Source organism: Heterodontus francisci, chromosome 7 (assembly GCF_036365525.1).
Source record: "Heterodontus francisci isolate sHetFra1 chromosome 7, sHetFra1.hap1, whole genome shotgun sequence".
Classification (NCBI taxonomy): domain Eukaryota; kingdom Metazoa; phylum Chordata; class Chondrichthyes; order Heterodontiformes; family Heterodontidae; genus Heterodontus; species Heterodontus francisci.
Window position 1 is genome coordinate 114559708 of NC_090377.1, and position 24612 is coordinate 114584319.

At 42.2% G+C, this 24612-nt stretch overlaps 1 protein-coding gene across 4 annotated transcripts in view; it reads left to right on the top strand.

The window, feature by feature from the left end:
* Window positions 1-24612, top strand: part of LOC137372245 (abl interactor 2) — a 93759-nt gene that overhangs the window by 57556 nt on the left and 11591 nt on the right. For 2 of the 4 annotated variants that reach the window (XM_068035918.1, XM_068035917.1), the window contains exons 6-8: window positions 4881-5057; window positions 9747-9833; window positions 13149-13328. In XM_068035918.1, coding sequence (XP_067892019.1) covers window positions 4881-5057; window positions 9747-9833; window positions 13149-13328 — 444 coding nt within the window. The remainder of the gene's footprint in view (window positions 1-4880; window positions 5058-9746; window positions 9834-13148; window positions 13329-24612) is intronic. The other 2 variants (XM_068035916.1, XM_068035915.1) reach the window with 2 other exon arrangements.

Genomic DNA, 24612 nt, shown 5'->3' on the forward strand with positions numbered 1-24612 from the left:
GTCGGCCCCCTCGCCCCCGCCCTGTCGGCCCCCGCCCCGCTGCCCTCACCCCCCTCACCCCTTTGCTTTCATCTTGCTATCCCTCATTCCTGTCTGAACATTTGAGAGAAACAGAATTGGATTTGGCAGTGATGCCATTTATTATTGGCCTGGGAAGAATGGCGGCAGCCCTCTGGTACTTCTCCCAAATGGCTCAATGCAGGACAACAGGAACGCATATCATAGAACCTACTGCACAGGAGGAGGCCCTTCAGCTCATTAATCCGCTCTCTGTGCCCTTCGTTACTGATTCACCAACAGTGGGAACAACCTTGCATTATTTACCCTCTCAAACATTTTTATAAAAAATTGGAAAAGTAATTTCTAAGGAAGGGAATGGAGAGCAACAAGGAAAGGTGATAGGTTCAGACATGCTGACCATTATAAACTGACTTAAAGATGTACTTTCCTGAATGTACTGTGGTACTGATGAGCGCAAGTTCTAATATGCTGCACGTTTAAGATGGTATACTGGTGTAAAATTATATTACAGTTGATTATCATGGGCCAGCAAGTATCTAAGTTAGGTGAAAATATGTTGTCAGTCTGAAGTATGCCACAAAAAAATGATTAAATTGACTCTTAAATTTAAATTCCTCCTCTCCTTGTGCATGCGTCGACTGGTGGAGGGCAGAAAATACTGCATCTCCCTTAAGAACGAGATTAACTGGTTCGGTTATCACAGCAGTGGAATGGTATCTTTGATGTGCTGCTGAAGTCATTGAGTTATCCAGTTGGCCTGGTCAGCAGGGACTTGTATCACTTGTACTGCTGGCCACGTGTACTCAATTTACAAGAGTTCAGCTGGAGAATGGGGAGTGGAGAGGGGATCAATTTTTGGAGTGATTTGTGATGTAATGCATTTAACTTTTCCCCGTAAACTTCTTCGCAGTGGCTGAATAAATCAAATTCTGTTCTTGCAGGGAATTCTGGTATTTTTCCAAATAGTGAAAATCAGTTGTTCCACATAAATAACTCTTCCCCATCACTGCTAACCATGAACCATGAAGGTGACCATGAAGTCACCACTTTGTCGTAAATTCACATCTGATTCACTAATATTCTTTTGGGAAGTAAATCTGAGTCCTTACCTCGTCTGACCTATATGTGACTATATGCAACATGGTTGACTCTTAACTGCCCTCTGAAATGTCCTAGCAAGCCACTCGGGTGTGTTCAAGAAAGTGGCTCACCACCACCTTCTCAAGGACAATTAGGAATGGGCAATAAATACTGGCCTTGCCAGAGACGCCCACATAGTGGGAATGAGTAATAAAAAGCAAAAAGGAAGCTGGATAGGGGAGCTTCCCACTACTGATCATTATTCAGCGACCTTCTCTCTCCCCCCGCCCCCCCCCCACCCCTCGGCCCACTGAATGTGCGTGTGAAGGTCAGCTGATGCTAGGATCGAGCATAGCTGTGATGCCCCAGTAGTTAAAGTGCCTGCTGAACATTTCCCTTGAGTGAGGTAAAAAAGGAACAACAGGTTCGACAGTCTGGGGAGGGGAGTGCAAAAAATGGCTAGCAAAATGAATGCTGATTGATATCTGTTTCCAGTTTGAAGCAGGCCGCCCCCTTGGTATGTCAGACTGTGCCTGAGTTGGAGGTATAAATTTGGAGTATCTGAATAATGGCAGCTTTCTCTCAGCTTGCAGGTGTTCTCTCCTAGAGCTTTGTGTTGCAATGTTATAAGCATGGTTCTTGCGTGATTGGAACTTTAACTAACTGCTCAACAGGCTTTCTCGTCCCAGCTAACCTTCTCATTTGTGTTAATCCTTCTTTTACACCCTCCCCTAAGGCTCTGCTGGCACCCCTCCACCACCCACTACGCCTAATCCTACTCCAGTCCCTGTTCTTCCTATTCCTGCCTCCGCTCCAGTACCTGCTTCAATTCAAGGTCCTGTTCCTTCTGCAACCCCCACCCATGTTCCAACACTGACCCCAGACTCCGTAGCAGGAGCTCAGCCCTTTGCTGAAGGCTTCATCTCACCATCTCTCCCTGCTGTCTCTTCCGCTCCTACTGCAGGTGAGTCTTTCTTTCTTTTGGACTCTCGCTTTCTCAGCACAGTTGTTTCTCAGGCAGTCTTGCAATAAATTCTACACCTAACTGACTCCGACTTGGCTTAAAAAGGTAATGCAGCACATCTATTGTGAATAGAATTGGTACAAATGAAGATTTATTAGTGATTTATTTCATTAATGTAAAGTCAGTGGAGATAGTTTGGACAATGGTTAGGATCAGGAACCTTGACTTAAAATGACCCAGTCCCAGTTCAGTCTCCGATGTGCACAAGACCCCAGCAGTGCCCTCCAGTTCACTGGGTATTTGCTTCACATGTACTGCATTGGCATATTTTGGGCTTAAAACACAGTGGGGAACAGTGTGTGCTTCCTTTTCCCCCCCACATTCCCTGCTCCACATTTTCTTCAATTCTGTTGGCAGTGACTCATGTTGGGTTATGATTTCAACTGTACAGAGCTTTGGACAGAGCCCATCTGTAATTCTGTGTTCTGCTTTGGGTCCAGAACCTCTGGAAAGATATATTGGCCTTATTACAGCGCAGATCACCAGAATAATACCAGCGTTTAAAGGATTAAACTGCATGAACTTGTATTCACTTGAGGTTAGAAGGTTGAGAATTGATCAAATCAAGTTCTTTGAAAATGATAAAAAATAGGATCTAATAGGATAGATGGAGAGAAACTATTTCCTCTGGTGGGGTTAGGCCAGAACAAGGGGGTAGCCTTATAATTAGAGATAGACCTTTCAGGCGTGAAATCAGGAAGCATTTCTTCATACAAAGGGGAGTGGAAATCAAGCAGGTCAATTCAAAGACTGCGATTGACTTTTGTTAAGTAAGGATATCGAGGGATAAATGAGTAAATGGAGTTGAGGTACATTTCAGCCACTGTTGGAAAAGGTTTGAGAGACTGAATGGCCTTCTCCAGTTCCTCTGTTGCAAAAATAGGCATTTCCATGTATGAGCCTGTACAGAGTTGGGCATCACTGCCAAGCTCAACAGAGGTCACTGAATAGTGATCAGGAGCGGGAGTCACACCTGTTAATTCCTGTCCTAGACCAGGGGTACTGTGACCGATGATAAGCCCTTGGCTAACTCCACACAAAGCTAGGCCTCCTTGGTTTGTACCTCCCTAGGAAGTGCATTTAATCACTGAGTCACAAGGTGCAAAGGGAAATCTGGGTGTGCCTCCATCTCAGAAATACTTGATATTTTCATGAAAAACAAAGTGGAGCAAATTTCTTACCCACTGCAGAACATTGTGGACTAGAAGGCTTTAACATTGTTCAGTGATTGGGAACTTGGCAATGATTTTTAGTAATATCTTTCACAGAGTGATAAAGACTCCTTAATGGCTGAGTTGTTACTGGTGTAGCCCCAAGTCATAAAGGGTAGAACCATAGCCTTCATTTGATCCTTGGCCTGTGCTGATCTCCGCTGTGGTCACTGTCAGGGTACTAGGAGAGAGGCCAGCCAGTCTGTTTCCTGCTCCAAGGCTCGTTCAGTGACTGGCAGAAAGTGAATCTGTGGATGTGGGGCAACGATGGACAAGTAGTTGCTGCTGGCACAATCTTGGATATGTTGGGCACATTTGAAGGCTTGGCTATTGATTTAAGACCCTCCCCCTCCTCTTCTGTTGGGTTCCTCTCCAGCCCGTGCTCCCACTGCCGCCAGTTGAGTGACACAACCTGGGGCTGACGCCAAAACATGTTGGTCTTCTGTTTCACTTATACACATGGGACCCTGGGGAGCTGCTTTATCGTATTTGATATCTTGAGACTTGAGTCAGTCCATAAGTTATTCATGTAAAAGCTGCCTGAGAAGCTGCTTTTCCGTTGCCTTTATTTAGCTGCATTGCAGTGAGTATGAATGAGGTGAGTGTTTCTAATCAGATGATAGGTTTGCATGTCTTGCATGGGAATGTCTCACGACTTGTCCTCACTTCTAACTGGTAAAATTAGGGAGGGACCCACTTGTTAAGAGACCAATGAAGAATTCAAATCCAGCAGAATATCCAGTCTATCAGCTGTGTTATAGTTTAAATCAAGCCGGTACTCAGATATGTTGAGTTTTTTTCATGGTGGGGTGATTAGTCTCAGCAAAGTGTTCAGTTGGGTAAGGATTGATTTCTGACTCTTGCTTGGTGTCTAATCCTTTTCTTTAAGTTCTTGGGTCTCCCTTCTGTGTTTTGACATATTTGTATAAACAAAGCCTAATCGAAGTAGAGTGTTTCCCAGTCGTGTAAAATTGTATGTCTGAGCCAATCCTGCACACACCAGTTTCAGACAGGTTGGCAGGGTGATTCTATGCAGAGTGGCCCATTGTAGGGTTTGTGCTGAAAAGTTACCAACATTTCAGATGAGACATTTAACTGTCCTCTCAGATGAATGTCAAATATCCCATGGCACTATTCGAAGAAGAGCACGAGAGTTCCCTCAATGGCCTGGCCAATATTTATCCTTCAACCAACATCACAAACAGATTACATGGGATTACATAGTATTTATAGTGCAGAAACAGGCCATTCTGCCTGATTGCTTTGGGCCTGAAGTGGTGTCGGGCATGATATCTGACCAACACAGATGTGGTCATTTCCTCGTTGTTTGTGGGATCTTGCTGTTCGCAAATTGGCTGCTGCAATTCCTACATTGCAACATTACTACCCTTCAAAAGTTCATTGGCTGTAAAGCATTTTGGGACGTCCCGAGGTCGTGAAAGACGCTATAGAAATGCAAATTCTTATTCATTTATAGGGCTTTTTCTAAACACTGCTAACTTATTCAGCATCTAAAGTGACTTTTTCTCCCTCAAATGTTTCAGGGCACACTCCTCAGTTCTACAGTATGAATCGACCAGTGCAGCGGCAGAATCCTACCACTATAGGCGGTTCTCTTCCTGGCTACAGGCGCCCACCATCTATGACCTCGCAGGGCAGTGTCCAGAATCAAGTCAACGGGGGCACGTACTATAGTCAAAACCAGACCACTGAATCGAGAGGTAAAGAGGGCCTTCAACCAATCCTCCTTAATGTCGTAACTCTCATCCACAAACAACTCTGGGGTCTTTGGAATCGCAACAAGAAAATAAAATCAAAATCTTCATAACACAGGTTTTCTACCATTTCATTCTCAGTACTGGAACTGGGTTTGTGAATGGATGTTCTGCTCAGCGGATTCAGGAAGAGCCAAGACTTTTCAGAGTTTGTCAGTTTGATTCTTTTGTGAGTCTCAAAAATATACCAGAATTTTCCACGGCTGAGTACTAAGAATCCAATTGTCCTTGCCAAACAGAAGGGAGGCGGGAGGCAGGAGACCTATTATTCTTTTAACTATTGCTTTGTATCCTCATCCTCATTAGTGAAGGTGTTTCATAATGAACTCAGCTGTACGTTTTTACAAAGTTGTTAGAAACTGGGACCCGGAGTCTGGCTGTACAATGTTATAAAGTTGTTTTATAACCAAGGCCCTGAGTTAGGTTGTACCTTATTATAAAGCTGAGCTATAAACCCAGGTATCTTAGCTCAGCTGTACTTTTATAAATCTGCATTATGACCAGGCCACCCTGGAGCTCAGCTGTATCCTGTTATAAAGCTGTGTTATGATCAAGGACGCGGAGCCAGGCTGTACTTTATTGCAAAACTTTAATTACCAGTGACACAGAACTTGGCTTTACCTTATAAAGTTGTCACAACAAGGACCCTTGAAGCGGTGTTTCTGATTATGCTTTTTGCCACAATCTTTAAGTGCACCTTGGATTTGAGAGTAATGCCAGAGGACTGGAGGGTTGTGACAAAGAGGAGAACTATACCTGGAAACTACAGGCCAGTCAGCCTAATGTCGGTGGTTGAGATAGTAATCTGGGACAAAATTAATTGTCACTTTGGAAAACATGGGTTAATAAATGACAGCCACCTCAGATTTGTTAAAGGCAAATCATGTCTAACAAACTTGATTGAGTTAATGCATGAAGTGACTCCACCAAGAGGGTCGATGAGGTAGTGTGGTTGAAGTATGGACTTTGAAAAGGTATTTGATAATGTGCCACATAATAGACTTGTTAGTAAAATTAAAGCTCATGGGATTAATAGGGCAGTAACAGCGTGGATATGAAATTGGCTAAAGGACAGAAAGCAGAGAGAGTGGTGAACAGTTGTTTTTCCAGACTGGAGGGAAGTATACGGTGGTGTTCACCAAGGGTTGATATCAGAATCACTGGTCTTCTTGATATATATTAATCACCTGGACGTGGGCATACAGGCACAATTTTGAAGTTTGCAAATGACACAAAACAGAAATGTAGTAAATAGTGAGGAGGATAGTAGCAAACTTCAGGAGGATGTCGACAGTTGAAATGATCAAACAAAATTTAATGTAGAGAAGTGATGCATTTTGGAAGGAGGAATAAGGAGAGGCAATGTAAACTAAATGGTACAATTTTAGAGGGAGTGTAGGAACAGAGACATCTGGGGGTGCTTGTACACAAATCTTTGACGTTGACAGGACAAGTTGAAATGGATGTACATAGAGTTACATGTCAGAACATATATGGCACAGAAACAGGCTATTTGGCGCAGCGAGCCAACCTCTATGCTTCACTCAAGCCTCCTCCTCCTATCTTTCTTCATCTAGATCTATCATCATAATTCTCTATTCCCTTCTCCCTTATATGCTTGTCTTGTTTTCCCTTAAATGCACATATCCTGTTCGCTTCAACCACTCCCTGCGATAGTGAGTTCCACGTTTTCACCACTCTTTGGGTAAAAAGTTTTTTTCTGAATTCCCTATTGGATTTCTTAGTGACTATCATAGATTGATGGCCTCTAGTTATACTCTTCCCCACAAATAGAAACATTCTCTCTCTGCCCACTTTATCAAAACTTTTCACAATTTTAAAAGACCTCTAGTAGGTCACCCCTCACTTTCAAGAGAAACGAGACCCAGTGTGTTCATCCTCTCGTGATATATATACCCAAACATTTCTGGTATCATCCTTGTAAATCCTGCACTCTCTCCTGCGTCTCCATTACCTTTTTATAATATGGTGACCAGAACTGCATGTAGTACTGTAAGTATGGTCTAACCAGATTTAGCATAACTTCCCTACTTTTCAATTCTGTCCCTCTAGAAATAAAGCCTAGTGTTTGGTTTGCTTTTTTTAATGGTCTTGCTAACCTGTGGCACAACTTTTAGTTAAAGCAAATTACTGCAGATGCTGGAAATCTGAAATAAAAACAAAATGATGGAAATACTCAGCGGGTCTGTCAGCATCTGTGGAAAGAGAAGCAGAGTTAGCGTTTCGAGTCACAGAAACAGAAAATAAGAGCAGGAGTAGGCCATTCGGCCCTTCGAGCCTGCTCCGCCATTCATTATGATCATGGCTGATCATCCAACTCAGTAACCTGTTTCCGCTTTTGTCCCATACCCTTTGATCCCTTTAGACCCAAGAGCTATATCTAACTCCTCCTTGAAAACATACAATGTTTTGGCCTCTGGGTGAAGAAATTTCTCCTCATCTCAATCCTGAAAGGTTTACCCCATATCCTTAGACTATGACCCCTGGTTCTGGACTCCCTCACCATCGGGGACATCCTTCCTGCATCGACCCTGTCAAGTCCTGTTAGAATTTTATAGGATTCTGTGAGATTCCCCCCTCACTCTTCTGAACTCCAGCGAATATAATCCTAACCAACTCAATCTCTCCTCATACGTCAGTCCCGCCATCCCAGGAATCAGTCTGGTAAACCTTCGCTGCACTCCCACTATAGCAAGAACATCCTTCCTCAGATAAGGAGACCAAAACTACACACACTATTCCAGGTGTGGCCTCACCAAGGCCCTGTTAATGAAAGGTCACAGACCTGAAACGTTAACTCTGCTTCTCCCTACACAGATGCTGCGCAACTTTTAGTGATTGGTGTATTTGTACTTCAAGATCCCTTTGTTTCTCTACCCCACCTAGACTCTCACCTTCTAAGTAATAAGTGACAGCCCTATTTTTCCTACCAAAATGTACTGCCTCACGTTTATCTGTGTTGAACTTCATTTGCCAATTATTTTCCCATTTTGCAAGTTTGTTAATGGCCACCTGTCATTTTTTGCAGTCCTCCTCAGTATTGACCATCACCCCCCCAAATTTGGTGTCATCCACAAATTTAAAAATTGTGTTTTTGTTTCTAAAGTTTAAACTAACATTTAATGTTAATTGTGAACAGCAGTGGTCCCAGCACTGATCCTTGTGGAAATATGCTGTTAAACTAGCATATGGGATACTTAGCTGTATAAACAGAGGCATAGAGTACAAAAGCAAGAATATTGTCTAAACCTTTATAAATTACCGGTTAGATCTTAGCTGGAGTTTTGTGTTCAATTCGGTGTACCAAACTTTAGAAAGGACGTCAAAGTCTTGAAGGGAGTGCAGAGAAAATGTCGGAGTATGATAGCATGGATAAGGGGCAGTTATATGGAGAGACTAGAGAAGCTGAGGTTGTTCTCCTCTGAGCAGAGAAGGTTAAGGGGAGATTTAGTAAAAGCGTTCAAAATTATCTGGGGTTTTATTAGAGTAGATAGGGAGAAACTGTTTTCAGTGGCAGGAGGGCCCGTAATCAGAGGACACAGATTTTGGTATTTTGCAAAAGAACCACAGAGGAGATGAGAAATGTTTTTACACAGCAAGTTATGATCTAGAATTCACTGCTTAAAATGGCAATGGAAGCAGATTTAATAGTTTCTTTCAGAAGAGAATTGGATAAATACTTGACAAAGAAAAATCTGAAGGGCTGTCGGCACAGAGCAGGGGAATGGGACTAATTAGATAGCTCTTTCAAAAAGCTGGCACAAACATGATGGGCTGAATGGCTGCCTTCTCTGCTGTATGATTCAGTAACGCTGTGTTGTAACCAGGACGCCCAAAGCCCAGCAGTACCTTATAAATGTATTGTAAGCAGTTTTTCATTACAAATGTAGACACGGGCATTTACAATGGAAAAAGTTTTTAGAGTGTAAGACAGAAATGTAACTAGTATGCAGACAAGCAGTTCATGCAAACATAAGAATTTTAATACAGATAGATATTGAAAGATAAAGCTAGACATTTTCTGCTGGCATTTCTGACCTGATAGCTTTCAGAGGTTATTGAGCTGTTGGGAAGCGGAGCTTAGTCACTCCCAATCTAGGAAAATTGGCAACAAAAGCAATTAACCTCTAAATGACCTCTAAGCTGTTTTACATCACTTCCTGACAGACAATAACTGAGCAGTGGCCTTAAAGGACCGGGCTAGCAGCTCATCATTGCACCTGTGCTTCAGATCCCATAATATCCACAAGGAGTGCTGTGGGCCATTAACTAGTATGAAAATAAACAAGTCTGTGGGAGGGTGAAGCTGAATTGATCTTACCTCCCTCACTCTTAAACAATAGTGAAGTCACCTGGTCCAAGTGCAATGGTTTAATGTGTTCCTGCTCCTGACAATGATCAGTATGTGTCTGTGAGCAGCATTTTTTTTTTCTAATGCCTCAATTGTGAAAGCTTTGCCTCTCCTCCTGGCTTTGTGCCTGATCTTGTTTTATAGATACAGCCTTGCTTTGCAGATGTTTGTTCTTGTTTTGTTTGTAAATGCTTTCTCTGCTGCTTCTCACGAGTGTTTGTTCCTTTCCCTTCCCTCATTCCTGTGTCTGCTCTCATGTGCAGCACCCCTTGCTCCACCCCCACCTTCTATTCTGCAGGTTACACCACAGCTGCCGCTGATGGGCTTCGTGGCCAGAGTTCAGGATAACAGTAAGTCCGTGCTTTCAACTTTCCAGCATTGGTAATCGGGCTCTCTGTATCCACAGAGGTTCTGAAAGAACATTGCACCAAGAACAGAACAGCCAGCACAAGCAGCATTGGCAGCTTATCCAACATTGCACACGCACTCACATTAGATACAGAGTAAAGCTCCCTCTACATTGTCCCTTCAAACACTCCCAGGGCAGGTACAGCACAGGTTAGATGCAGAGTTGGCGTTTGGTCACAAGTAAAAACAGAATTAGCAAGTGCTGTAGTTACCCAGCAGATGCAACAGCATCCACAAGGGAAAAAAATAGGTTAATGGCTTTATTGTGGAACAGTCTACATAACTGGAAGCTAGTCAAACCCTTAATAGGACTGTACCAAATGAGAAGAAGGAGGGAAACAATGGCACAAAAGTCAAGAGCCAGGAATGCTGACTCCTTTCCAAGGGAGGTAATAAATTATATCCTAAAGGTTTTTTCAAGTAAAAAAACTGGTGCACAATGTAAAGAGTGGGTGAAGCAGTGGAGAGGCACAAGAAGGCAGCAGAATAAAATCTCTGAAATGGAGGAAAATGAAATGTAATAGTAGGTGAGAGAAACGGGCAAGAAAGTAGGAGAGATAGTTAAAGTCTGCGCTTGTTAAAGCAGAGTCCTGAAGTCTGTCCAGGAGTTGTATGGAGCTTTTGTTTATTATTTCACAGGATGTGGGTGTCACTGGCTAGGCCAGCATTTATTTCCCAACCCTCCTTGCCCTTGAGAAGTAAAGTGTTGAAGAGCAGAGGTGGATGATGGGTCAGAATGGAAACAGGAAAGATGTGGCTGTTAGAGACAAGCCACAGAGAGATCACTGGCACATTTATGATATGAAATTAAATTTTCAGCAAAGAAGTCACCAACCAATGTAAAGGAACCTGCATTACCAACTGAGAACCTATTTACTTGCGATTGGAGCAAGTACATACAGAGTGTGTGTCACATGGGCAGAATATGTGGGACGCTGGACGTCGGGATAGGAGAAGGCACCTGTTGCAGTTAGATTGGGAGTACTGCTAGCAGGACAACCAGTACTTGGTCATGAAAGAATGAACAAGGGTGTTCCAGATAAATGGCTCGTCCCCAAAATGAAGAGGAGAGGGGAAGATGTTCGGTGATAGGATCATGTTCGGGTGGAGGACAATGGTCTGGCTCATGTAGTCGATAATGGAGACCACAGGGACCTTTGTGGTCATCATGAGGAGAAGTGAAAACAAAGGCGTGGGTAATAGGACAGAGAAGATCAAGGATCCTGTGAACTATGCCTTAAGATAAAGCAGAACCAAGCTTTGTCCACTCTGTTCCGCCTGCACTTTGGACAACTCTCTCTTGTATGACATTTTCCTATTTCCCACCCTTGGGCTGAGACTCTCCAAATGCATTTGCTGTAGCTGCTGGCAAACAGAGGTGACCTTCAGCTCATCATTCTGAGCTGGATTTGAATCAAGGACCTCGAAGTGAGACACCAACATCTAACCCACTACATCACCTGTTCCCCTATGTTCATGATTAATTGCAGTGCCCCAGTAAGTTCCGTTAACTCAACATAGTGGGGTATGGCCCAGAACTTGGGTAAAAGACCATGTTTGATCCACTGCTCCATTCATTCCCTTTTTGAGTAGTTTGTGTATTATTGCTGAAATTCTGTCTGGCGCTGAAGGACTGGAAGAATGATTGGAAACTCAGCTTCAAAGCCAAAAGGTTTTGTGCATGTACTAGGTTATTTTTCAGAAGCCATTTAGCCCTCATCTTTTTGAGTGTGTTGTCTTTGAAAATGAATCACCGCTTCTAGGATTGCTGGTAATTACTTTCTGTAGTACAAATACGCAGGTTTTGAATGTTATAGGGAGCAATAACATCAAAACACCCAATGCATGACACCTTTGCACAGTTGCATTTACATTTGCTCTATTCTCTCATCCTCTCTTGAAAACCATCGCTGGGCGTTACCAATCATCCTCCAGTACCTCACCCGAGCAGTCCCATCAAGCATGCCCAACCAATGTTAGATTCAGTGTAAAGGTCCATCTCCTCTGCTTCAGAGGCACCTATGCCCCAACCTTGGAAGATGTCCCTGAATGTGAAAGTGTAACCTTTTTCCATTTCCCACACTTGACATCCTCGAGTAAAATTACCAACTTTGTGCCAAACTGGGGTGCCTCTCTGTCATTTGACCATGCGCATGAGGAATCTGAATTGGGACTGTTGAAACTCATGTAAGATTCTAACTGCTAGCAGCAAAGATTTCATCCTGTCAGTTAGTGCTGATTCTGCACCGTATCCCAGGAATGTCTAAAAATCTGTACCATCCAGTCCCTATGGCACTTGGCAATTCTGCGTCTCCTCTTGGATGTTATGAAAAATTGGCCACTTGACATAGATGCCATAAACTGGACAATACAGAGCAGCATTCAATCTTTCAGGTTGTTCTGACCCACATCGTTGGAACTATTTTGAGACCAGGGACTTCGAAATTAAAGGAAGCAAATTTGATTTCAAAATAAAATAAAAATTACTCTGGCAGTGAAATCTGAATTTTAGTTGCAGAAAACGCTGAAAACATTCAGCAGGTCAGGCAGTGTCAATGGAGAGACAAACAATTAATGATTCAGGTCAGTGACCTTTTATCAGAATGCTGCCTGACCTGCTGAGTAGTTCCTGCATTTTCTGTTTATATTTCAGATTTCCAGCATCCACAGTGTTTTTCTTCTGAATTTTAATTACCTGGTTAATATTGGCATAATACTATTGTCTGTAAAACCAGCATAAATTTAATGGAGTTAATGGAGAGCTTTGTGCACTGAAAATGTAAATATCGAACTAGTATAACCTGTTGCAAAGTGCAGGCTTATTGCATGATGTAGCCTTGGCTTAGTTGTAGTTTCAAGCCCCGCTCCAGAGACTTGCGCAAATAATCTGGGTTAACACTCCAGTCCAGGACTGAGGGTGTGCTGCATTGTTGGAGGTGTCGTTTTTCGGATGAGACATTAAACTGAGGTCCCATCGACCTCTGGTCTTAAACAAATAAAACTATTCAAAGATCAGGGGAATTCACTCCAATGTTCTGGACCAATACTTATCCTGAACCAACACCTAAACAGATTATCTGGTCACTTATCTCGTTGCTGTTTGTGGGAGCTTGCTGTGTGTAAATTGCAATTCCTACATTACAATAATGACTATACTTCAAAAAGACTTTGTTGGCCACGAAAAGCTTTGGGACATCCTGAGGTCATGAAAGACCCTTTATAAATGCAAGTCCTTTAACGTAATATCAACATTCTAGTTTCAGAAGGCTCCACTCCTCCACCACCTCCACCAGTCGATGATGTAGTGTTTGATGAGTCACCCCCTCCTCCCCCACCACCAGAGGATTATGAGGAGGAAGAGACGGCTGTGGTAGAGTATAGTGACCCATATGCAGAGGAGGATCCACCATGGGCACCCAAGAACTATTTGGAGAAAGGTCAGTGGAACAGGAAATACAAAACTTCTATTCTTTTTGATTTTCCCACATTCCCCCTGCACCTCCACACCTTGCACTTCCTGTGAATTTTCAGTGATTCATAACATTGTCATGTTTATTGATGCTACCTACTTTCCAGAGTACAGCATCACTGGCCATTCCTGTAAGTGGCCTCTATGATCTGGAGTCTTTTCCTGCCAACTGTCTAGGTAACTGTTGGTGAGATCCCGTGATCCTTGCTGTTTACACCAGCTGCTTGAGAGCTTCATGCACTGGTACATAATGCATGTCTCTTTGTAAAGTGAACTGAAAATGTTCTATTAGCAGACTGAGACTCGGGCTGTGAACTAACAATCACAATTTGATGGCCCGTGCTGGAAACTGATCGCATGCTCATGAAGATCCGCTATAATGCTCCTCCAGTCAAATAGCCTGCCAATGGAGCGCTGTAAGTTCATGTGAAGAAAGGAAGCTTGGCTGTAGGTTCACATGAAGAAAGGAAGCTTGGCCGAGCTCCTAAAACACTTCTGTGTTCCCTGGGCCAGCAGCCGGTCAGGAGAGGAGGATACACAAATATTGGAGTCAAAGGAGGTATCTTTCTATTTGTTTTAGAATGCAAAGCACATTTAAGGTGCTGCAAAATCCAGGCCAGGATACTTGTGTCAATATAGTCTGAGGCTGCAGTCCTTGTCTGTGTACTAGAAATTAGGGTTCTGGTGCAGAGTCAAACACTTGCATTTTTATGAAGAGTTTTGTGAACACTCAGTCAACATAATCAATGCTTTGCCACAGATCGCACATTACAGTCATTGAGCTTAACTTGCTCTTCCTTCTGCTTCATCATCATCTAACCTTGCATTATAATTTTGCCATTTTTATATCCTTCTAACTACATTACTTCACAAGATCTTGATGCACTTTACACCAGTTCTCATCAGTCTTTATCAAGAAGTTTCATACTCTGAGCATTTTATCACCTGAGGCTTTCTTTCTGATGTCTGTGGTCCCAAAGATTAGCTGAAAATTGCAGGTGTTCAGGATTAGCAAGATATTGAAGCCATTATTATGATGACACTGCAGATTGATTAGTTTCTAGGCATGTGATAGTGATAAAGTTCCTATCCAAATGTAATCATATATAATTCGAGCTCAGGCTGGTTGTGACCTCAGTGTAGACTGCAGGATATTAACTTTAGACCTTCGTTTAGAAGGTTTTTGTTACTGACAAATTCATTTAAAAGCTCTTGTTGCCCCAGCACGTGCTGTCTGTGGTCTATCAATATGTTGTTTGGAAAAGTTCCTGAAAGCTTTTTAGCATCTAACTCAGAATCATCTATGAACTACTGGAGGATGGTGGTAGCTCTATGTTCTCAGCCCATTGTGATCTTGTAGAGATGGGGCCAGTTGCAGGTGGAGGCTAGGTTCAGTCTAACACTTCACCCGCCCCTCCCCAGAGTCTCCATATAATTGTTTGGCTCCTGAAGAAAGCAGCTCATTTCTCTCCGCTTCCCCTTCCTCTCCTGAACGTGCTGGCTCATGCAGAGGTATGTCCTGTGAGCATTAGTAGCAGATCTCAAGGGATAATCTTTATGTACTATTTATTATAGAATCATTCTGCACAGAAAGAGGCCCTTGGTGCCTGTGCTGGCTCTTTGAAAGAGTTATCCAATTTAATTCCACTCCCCTGCTCTTTCCCCATAGCCCAGCAATGTTTTCCACTTAAGTATTTATCCAGTTCCCTTTTGAAGGTTAATATTGAATCTGCTTTCATCACCTTTTCTGGCAGTGCATTCCAGATCATCATAACTTGGGTAACAGAAAAATTCTCTTCATCTCGCCTCTGGTTCTTTTACCAATTATCTTAAATCTATCCTCTGGTTGCAGGCACTTCCACTCAAAACAGTTTTTCCTTATTTCTTCTATGAAAACTATTCATAATTTTGAATACCTCTATTAAATCTCCCTTTAACCTCCTCTGCTGTAAGGAGAACAAACCCAGCTCCATGTAACTGAAGTCTTGTCTCCTTGGGATCATTTTATTAAATACCTCTGCACTCTTCCGAAAACGTGGTGCCTTGATTTGGACACAGTACTCTAGTTGTGGCCTAACCTGTGTTTTAGAAGTGTTTAACATAACTTCCTTGGTTTTGTACTCTGCTTCTAATTATAAAGCCAAGGATCAAGTATGGTTTATTTTTAACATCCTTTGCAACTGTCTTCCACCTTTAAAGATTTGTGTACATGGACCCCCTTTAAAATTAGACCGTTTAGTTTACATTGTCTCTCATCATTCTTCATACCAAATTCAACCTAGTTCTTTGAACATTTATGCATTCTTACGTGTTTGAAAATTTGAATTGCTCTGAAGTTACCCAAACAGCCAAGTTTCGTCTCTGAAGAATGGAAATTGTGACAGTTAAAGTGAATCAAATACTTGAAATTCTTCTGTTTATCCTGTTTTATTACAGAACTTGTATATCTCATTTCACACCTGATGTCCTCAGCCTGTGCAGCTGTAGGTCCAGAAATTTGTTTGTGACATTAGGGGCTGGATGATGATGAATCTATGTGACTGTCCTCTGTCTGCTAAGTAATTTACTTGTCCACCTGCAAATTTATACAACGGTTAAATCATAGGACGTAAAAGCAGGAGTAGGCCATTCAAGCTTGCTCCATCATTTGATAAGATCATGGCTGATCTGGTTGTGGTCTCAACTCCACTTTCCTGTCTACCCCCCATTACCCTTGACTCCCTTGTCTATCAAAAATCTATCTAACCTAGTCTTGAATAAATTCAATGACCCAGCCTCCACCGCTTTCTGGGGAAGAGAATATCTCAGACTAATGAACCTTTGAGAAACAAAATTTCAATTCACCTCCATCTTAAAAGGGACACCTCATTATTAAACTGTGTCCCCTACTTCTAGTCTCCTCCACAAGAGGAAATATCTTCCTGGTAACCACCCTGTCAAGTTCCCTCAGGATCTTAAATGTTTCAATAAGATCACCTCTCATTCTTCTAAACTCCAGTGGGTATAGGCGTTTTGTGAAGGGAGAATTATTAAACTATCCATTCGATTAATTTCCATCCCAACTAGGCTAATCACATTCCAGGGCAGTACAGCAACTTGACTAGTCGTTTTGATTCCATCACCCTTTCAGGCGGTGCATTCCAGATTGCAACCATTCAATGCGTAAAGCAAAACTTCTTCTCATCTTGCCCCAGATTCTTTTACCAATCACTTTAAATTTGTGCCTCTGGTTACTGACCCTTCTGCCACTGTAAACAGTTTCTCCTTACTTACCCTATCAAAATCATTCATGAAATTGAACAACTTTATTAAATCTTGTTATGACCAAGGTGGGAGGAGTGCACTGTCTTTTCTAGTCCCACTTCTTCGCAGGTCACAACATATATTTTTAAAAATTTTAAAATGTCCCAGAATAAAATACTCCAATCAGGTTTCTTTAATAAACAACAAAGTTATCAGTTTATTATCGAACAAGGCTTATCTAGTAGCGAAGCCATGCATTAGCACACAGATTGAAATATGAAAGTTCCTTTTTTAAATTCCCCTACATACACTGAAAAAAACATTCTGCATGCAGATGTCTGTTACAAAGAAAAGACAGAAGAAGAATACTTTGGCCATATACTTGCTAATTCTTGAAGAAAAAAAGAGAAGATATGGAAGGAAGTCAGTTGTCCCTTTTGGTCTGGTGTCTGGGTATACGGAGACGGGTCACTGGAATCTTTTCTAAAGCAGTTTTTTTCAGGCGGCGTTGAGAATTAATCTGGCAGGTTTTCCCAGCTTCTCGAGAGGTCCAGCACCAGGGATTTTAGCTCTCCCACACTGGATCTTTGCAGGGTTTCTTCAAAGAGGCAGAGAAATAGTTCAGTTGGTTTCTTTTTGGCAGGCAAACCACCAGCTGTCTTCAAAACAGTTCACACTCCAACTGAAAAAACAATATCCAAACCCAAGCAGGAAGTCAACCTCCTGACCTCCATAAACCATGACTTCTCTGTAAATATCTTCCCCAGGTCACCAAGGTTTCTGTTGTTTATTGAGCTTACATCACAGGTTGTTTTCAAACAACATCTCAAGTGTCCTTTCTGTGAACCTGGTTAAAAAACACATCCATGGAATCTTTTCAGTTTTAACAAAGATCCTCAAAAAAAAAATGGAGCAACGATGGTACTAAAATTTGGTACAAACTTGCGGTAGAAACCACAAATCCCTGAAAACCTCATGATTTTTCGCTTAATCTTAGGGGTAGGGAACTCCACCAATGTTGGTACTTTTGCTGTTCTCGTCAACACTCGTCCTTGCTCTACTATGTGCCCAAGTTAGGTTACTCTCAGTTTTGCAAATTCACTTTTGGCAAGGTTTATCACTAAATCAGCTGATTATGTAATTTTCTCAACAGAGCTTCTAGTTGTCCCTAGTGGTCTTTCCAAGTGTCACTGTACCAGCGCATCGTCAAGATAAACTACACAGTTAGGAACACTGGCTACCACTTGGTATTAATCTCTGAAAAGTGGTTGGGTCATTTTTTAGCCCAAATGGCATCACTCAGCATCGGAAAAGACCATCTAGTGTGACAGAGGCCGATATTTCTTTAGCTCAGGTAATTAAAGGAACCTGCCAGTATCCCTTTAACAGATCTATTTTTGTAAGAAGCGTGGCACTGCCCACTCTGTCAATATCATCTTCCAAGCGAGGAATTGGGTAGGGGTCTGCTTTTGTTACTGCATTAACCTTTCTGTCGTCTATGCAGAATCTAGTTGAACCGTCAGGTTTAGGCACTAACACCACTAGGGAACTCCAGCTGATTTGACTCGGTTCATTTAGGTGGTTTCCAGCATGTATTGGATTTCGGCTTTTACCTGGGCCTGTTTCTCTGGACCTAAGCGAGAAGGATACTGTATTATAGGAAAGGATTCCCCTACAACCACATCATGTCTGGCTAAAGATTGTACATCCTGGCTTGTCCCTGCAGATTCCTTTAAATGCTGTGAGTAGCCTTTTTAGGTCTTCTCGTCGTTCTGTATCTAAATATGAAGGCATAGTGTCCAATCTCCCCAATAATTCAATATTAGCTAAACGGATAGTAGGAGGTTCAATTGGAGAATTGTCTCGGTCTCCTTCTGCTTCATCCTCACTATCCCTTTCATCCTTCACTGTCCCTACTACCTGACATACCTGTGCTCGCTTATCCGCTTCCCAGTGATGATATCGTTTCAACATATTGATTTGACACAGCCGATTCTTTTTCCGGCAATCTGGGGTGTCAATCAAATAATTTACTTTACCAATTCTTTTGACTACTTTATATGGACACAACCGTGCTTTCAGGGGTTCACCTGATACCTCAGCACCTGGTTGAAATGTTCGGGTCTTGGCATGCTTGTCTGCCAAGGTGTTTACAGGCTCTCATGAGCCGCTGATGGAACATGGATACATAACCTAGCACAGAAGATTTGTCACAAAAACAAGAAATGCTGGATTCACTCAGCAGGTCTGGCAGCATCTGTGGAAAGAGAAGCAGAGTTAACGTTTTGGGTCAGTGACCCTTCTTCGGAACTGACAAATATTAGAAAAGTCACAGATTATAAACTAGTGAGGTGGGGGTTGGGCAAGAGATAACAAAGGAGAAGGTGCAGATTGGACCAGGCCACATAAACGAGTTTTGGTAGATACCTTATCAAACACCAGGAGGGAAATAGAAAGCAATGAAGGTGAACAAGGTAAAAGAGACAAACGAAAATCCCGTCGGAGAGAAGAGCAGAACTTCTGAGTGAATCCAGCATTTCTTGTTTTTGTTTCAGATTTCCAGCATCCGCAGTATTTTGCTTTTATTTTAGTGTTTAATTCACTGCCACTTCTCTTCCAGGAATGCCTACCTTGAAGAAGTTCTGCTCTTCTCTCCGACGGGATTTTCGTTTGTCTCTTTTACCTTGTTCACCTTCATTGCTTTCTATTTCCCTCCTGGTGTTTGATAAGGTATCTACCAAAACTCGTTTATGTGGCCTGGTCCAATCTGCACCTTCTCCTTTGTTATCTCTTGCCCAACCCCCACCTCACTTGTTTATAATCTGTGACTTTTCTAATATTTGTCAGTTCCGAAGAAGGTTCACTGACCCGAAACGTTAACTCTGCTTCTCTTTCCACAGATGCTGCCAGACCTGCTGAGTGAATCCAGCATTTCTTGTTTTTGTTTCAGATTTCCAGCATCCGCAGTATTTTGCTTTTATTACAGAAGATTTGTCCCTCTGTTCTAAAAACTTTTCTTTGATTAGTTTTAGAGGACCTCTTAACATGTCCATAAACTAATTCAAAAGGACTAAAACCGATAGACTCATTAGGTGAATCCCTAGTGGCAAACAAAAAAATTTCTAGCCGTTTTTCCCAATCATGGGGATATTCATGACAGTATGCCCTGAAGAATTGCATTAAAATTCTCTACCACTACCTTATCAGAAATTGTTCTCAAGGGAATGGCCTCTGGGAACTGAGTAGCCATATCCATGACAGTGAGTATATATTGGTGTCCCGCTTTTATTTTCGTTAAAGGTCCTACACAGTCTACCAACACCCTACTAAATGGTTCCCCAAAAACTGGTATGGGAATTAGAGGTGCCGATTTTTATGGCAGGTTGCGGTTTTCTAACAATCTGGCACATATGGCAAGTTTTACAAAACTGCACCACGTCCTTGGAAAGACCTGGCCAGTAAAAATATTGACCTATATGTGATTGGGTCTTCTGGATCCCCATATGTCATGCCATAGGATTTTCATGGGCTATCCTTAATATTTCCCAGCGATACTTGGGCAGTACCACTATCTGATGAACAGCCGCCCATTCTTCGTCTGCAGGTCTGTGAGGAGGTCTCATCGGAATCCCATTTTTAATATAGTAGCCTTCTGGAACTCCCTTTGCCTCAGCTTCTGTTAGAGCTGATTGTGCCACTTAACACTTGGTGAGCCTTGATCAGAGAAGACTTACTGAACATTTCCTTTGGATTATCCAAATTGCCAAAGAAAGTTTCAGATATTCAGCTATCTGTGGTGCCAATCTGACCTCCGATAATGGAACTTGTTTAGCCATTGCTCATGTCACTGCACATGAAGAAAAAATTCCTGCAACCTGATAATACAAAGCTCGGTGGAGCTGCAGGGAGGACATAGGCTACAAAGAGATACACACAGATTAAGTGAGTGGACAACAAGATGGCAAATGGAGTATAATGTAGGGAAGTATGAAGTTGTTCACTTTGGTCGTAAAAATATTTTTAAAAATGTGTGAAACTGGTAAGTGTTGATGTTCAGAGAGACTTGGGTGTACTCGTACAAGGAACGCACAAAGTTAACATGCAGGTGCAGCAGGCTATTAGGAAGGCAAATGGCATGTTGGCCTCTATTACAAGGGGATTGGAGTACAGGAATAAATAAGTCTTATTAAAATTCTACAGGGCTTTGGTGAGACTGCACCTTGAATACTGTGTGCAGTTTTGGTCTCCACATTTAAGAAAGGATATACTTACTTTGGAGGTGGTGCAGCGAAGGTTTACTAAATTGGTCCCCGAGATGAGGGGGTTGTCCTATGATGAGAGGTTGAGTAAATTGCGCCTATATTCTCTGGGGTTTAGAAAAATGAGAGGTGATCTAATTGAGACATGCAAGATTCTGAAAGGGTTTGATAGGGTAGAAGCTGAGAGATTGTTTCCGCTGGTCAGGGAATCTAGAATGCAGGGTGGCAGTCTCAGGATAAGGGGCCAATCATTCAGGACTGAGATGAGAAATTGCTACACTCAAAGAGTTGTGAATCTTTGGAATTCTCTACCCCAGAGGGTTGTGGGTGCTCCATTGTTGCATACATTTCAGGCTGGGAAAGACAGATTTTTGATCTCGCAGGGAGTCCAGGGATATGGGGAGTGGGCAGGGAAGTGGAATTGAAGCCCAAGATCAGCCATGATCATATTGAATGGTGGAGGAGGCTCAGTGGGCCATATGGCCTATTTCTGCTCCTATTTCTTGTGTTCTTTTCCTGCAACTGTTCTGTCTCTTGAACTTTACTTGTTTTTTCCATGACGATTGGAGAAGCGACTACCTTCACTCTGTCCAAATCATTCCCCAGAAGTAAGTCAACTCTGTCTACAGGCAAACTATGAACAACTTCTACAGTTACCATTACAGACAATAGGTCACGCTCTAGATGCACCCAATACAAAGGTACGGGTATATACTCCCCGCTGATACCTTTCACTAAAACCTTGGCATTCAGTGCGCTCTCTGGTGGAAAAGTCATGCCTTCCCCCAGCAAAAGAATTTGTCTGGCTCCTGTATCCCTAAGTATAACTATAGGTTTACCTGCCTCATTTGAGAGATAAGGAGTTACTTTTCCTTTTGACAAGAATTCCCCCTAACTCTCAGATAGCTTCTTCACATCCCCTGCACTCTCCACAGTTTTGTACTTACCTTGCAGCTGCAGTCAGAGCCTGATCTGTTGTACTCTCAGTCAAGGCCTCTTTCTCTCCATTGAAGTTGTGTACCCCAATAAGTGCCATGGGTTTATCCCGCAACTTCTGGCATTCTTCACGAAGGTGTCCCACCCTTCGGCAATGTTAACACTTAGGCTTTCAGACCTCACTTCCAACTTCAGCATCTTCCTTTCTTGCCTGAGGAGGAGCTCCCGGGGCATTGCCAGCTGTCCCTTCTTGTCCCTAGCTACTTGCCTTCCTTTCACCCTCCCACCTTCTTTCCTTCTCAGGTTTGTGGGGTGAGGGACAAAGGGTTTTGGCTTGTAAACAAGTTCGTAATCATCAGCAATCTCAGCTGCCTGTCTGGCTGTTGAAACATTCTGTTGCTCTACATGGATTCTTACTAATGGAGGGAGTGAATGTTTAAATTCTTCCAGGAGAATTAATTCCCTACTTTTAGTGCCCGCATCCAAAATTAATTTGCTTTCCCCTCTCAAATTCTATATAAGTCTGCCCAGGCTGTTTCCAGAGGTTCCAAAATTTCTGCCTGTACACTTCAGGGACCAACTCATAAGCAGTGAGAATAACCTTCTTGCCATCACATAATCTGCAGAAGCCTGCTCAGAAAGCATGGCATAAACTTCATGAGCTCTGCCCATCAACTTGCTTTGTAAGCAGTGTTCAGCTTTCCTTTGGTCACTTCATCTGTCTGCCTATCTTTTCAAAAGAAATGAAAAATGTCTCGACATCCCTTTCCTCAAACTTTGAGAGGGCTTGCACAAATTTAAACAGCTGTCCACTGAGTCCTGGGCTGGAGTAAGATCTTTCCTCGCCAAAATTTTCCTTGGAGCCAAGGCCACTCTTTTGACTTAGTTCCAGATTTTTAACTTCGAATTCCTTTTCTTTCTCTTTGAAATGCTCTCTCTTTTGCCCTTTCCTCTCTGTCAAGTTCAAGTTTTTTCATTGTCACTTCTCTTTCCTGTTCAAGCTTAAGATTTTCCAATTCTTTTTCATGCTCAAGTTTTTTCATTTCCAATTGCAACTGAATCCTAGCTAATTCAACTGCACTGCCATCTGGTTCGCCTTTTTCTTACAATTTCAAATGGAGTGTTATTACCTCATTTATATCTGCTTTCTTCTCTGCCAATTCCTTTAGTCTAACCTTGGTTAAGTTTCTCAAATCACTCATGGATGCATCCTTCTTTCCCAGAAAGATTGTAACAACTGACAAATAAATTACGGTCATTTAAACTTTAATGCACAAGAAACTTTTTTTTTACTTTTCCTCTTTTCAGTTATTATTCCCCCACTTTCAGTTGCACGTCGTCAGCTTTTGGGTTACAGAGCCCCCAATTAGGTGTTACGATCGAGGTGGGAGGAGTGCACTGTCTTTTCTAGTGCCACTTCTCCGCAGGTCACAACATATATTTTAAAAATGTTTACCCAGTTACCAATTCGATCAATCATATATTCTACTCTATCCCAGAATAAAATACTCCAACCCGGTTTCTTTAATAAACAACAAAATTATTAGTTTATTATCCAGTAACTAAGCAAAGCATTAACTCACAGGTTGAAATATGAAAGTTCCCTTTTTAAATTTCCCCCACACGCATACCGAAAACAAATACAGAAATTCTCTCTGCAGAGGTCTGTTACAGAAAAAGGCAAAAAGAATACCTTGGCCAAATACTTGATAATTCTTGAAGAAAACGGAGAAGATATGGAAGGAAGTCAGTTGCTCCTTTTGGTCTGATATCCGGGTATACAGAGACAGATCACTGGGATCTTTTCTAATGCAGTTCTTTTTAGGCAGTGTTGAGAATTAATCTGGCAGGTTTTCCCAGCCTCTCAGGAGAGATGCAGCACCAGGGACTTTAGCTCTCCCACGCTGGATCTTTGCAGGGTTTCTTCAAAGAGGTAAAGAAATAGGTGAGCTGGGTGGCTTCATTTTCCTTGTCAGGCAAGGCACCAACTGTCTTCAAAGCATTTCACACCCCAACTGAACTGAAAACAATATCCAAACCCCAAACAGAAAGTCTACCTCCTGATCTCCATAAACCTTGACATGTGGCTACTCTGTAAACATCTTCCCCAGGTCACCAAGGTCTCTGTTGTTTATTGAGCTTAAAGCACATAATTTCCAGCACAGGTGGTTTTCAAACGACACCTCAAGTGTCCTTTCTGTGAACTTGGTTTTTAAAAAAGCACATCCGTGGAATCCTTTCAGTTTTAACACAAGTCCTCAAAAAAACAAAATATTAAAAAATGGAAGCACTTTCCGTGGGACATTCTTTGCTCTATGGAGAACAAACTCTGTCTCTCCATGTAACTGAAGGCCCTCATTCCTGGTAGCATTCTATTTAATCTTTTCTGCACCCTTTCAGGCCTTGACATCCTTCCTAAAGTGTGGTGCCCAGAATTGAACACACTACCTCAGCTGCAACCTAACCTGTGTGATTTTTTTTTAAGTTTCACCATAAGTTTAGTACTTTTGTACCCTATTTTCCTCTTTAATGAAGCCCAGCATCCCAAATGCTTTCTTAACAGCCTTCTCAACTTGTCCTATCGCCTTCAAAAATTTATGTATGCACACCTCCAGGTGTCTCTCCATGTAACTGAAGGCCCTCATTCCTGGTAGAATTCTATTATGAGTTCCTGGACCCTCTTCAAAATTGTACCATTTAGTTTATATTGCTTTTCTTCATTCTTCCAACCAAGATATCACTTCACATTTATCTGTGTGAAATTTCGTTTGCCGGTTTCACAGTTCTGCCTATGTCTTCCTGATGTCTGTATTA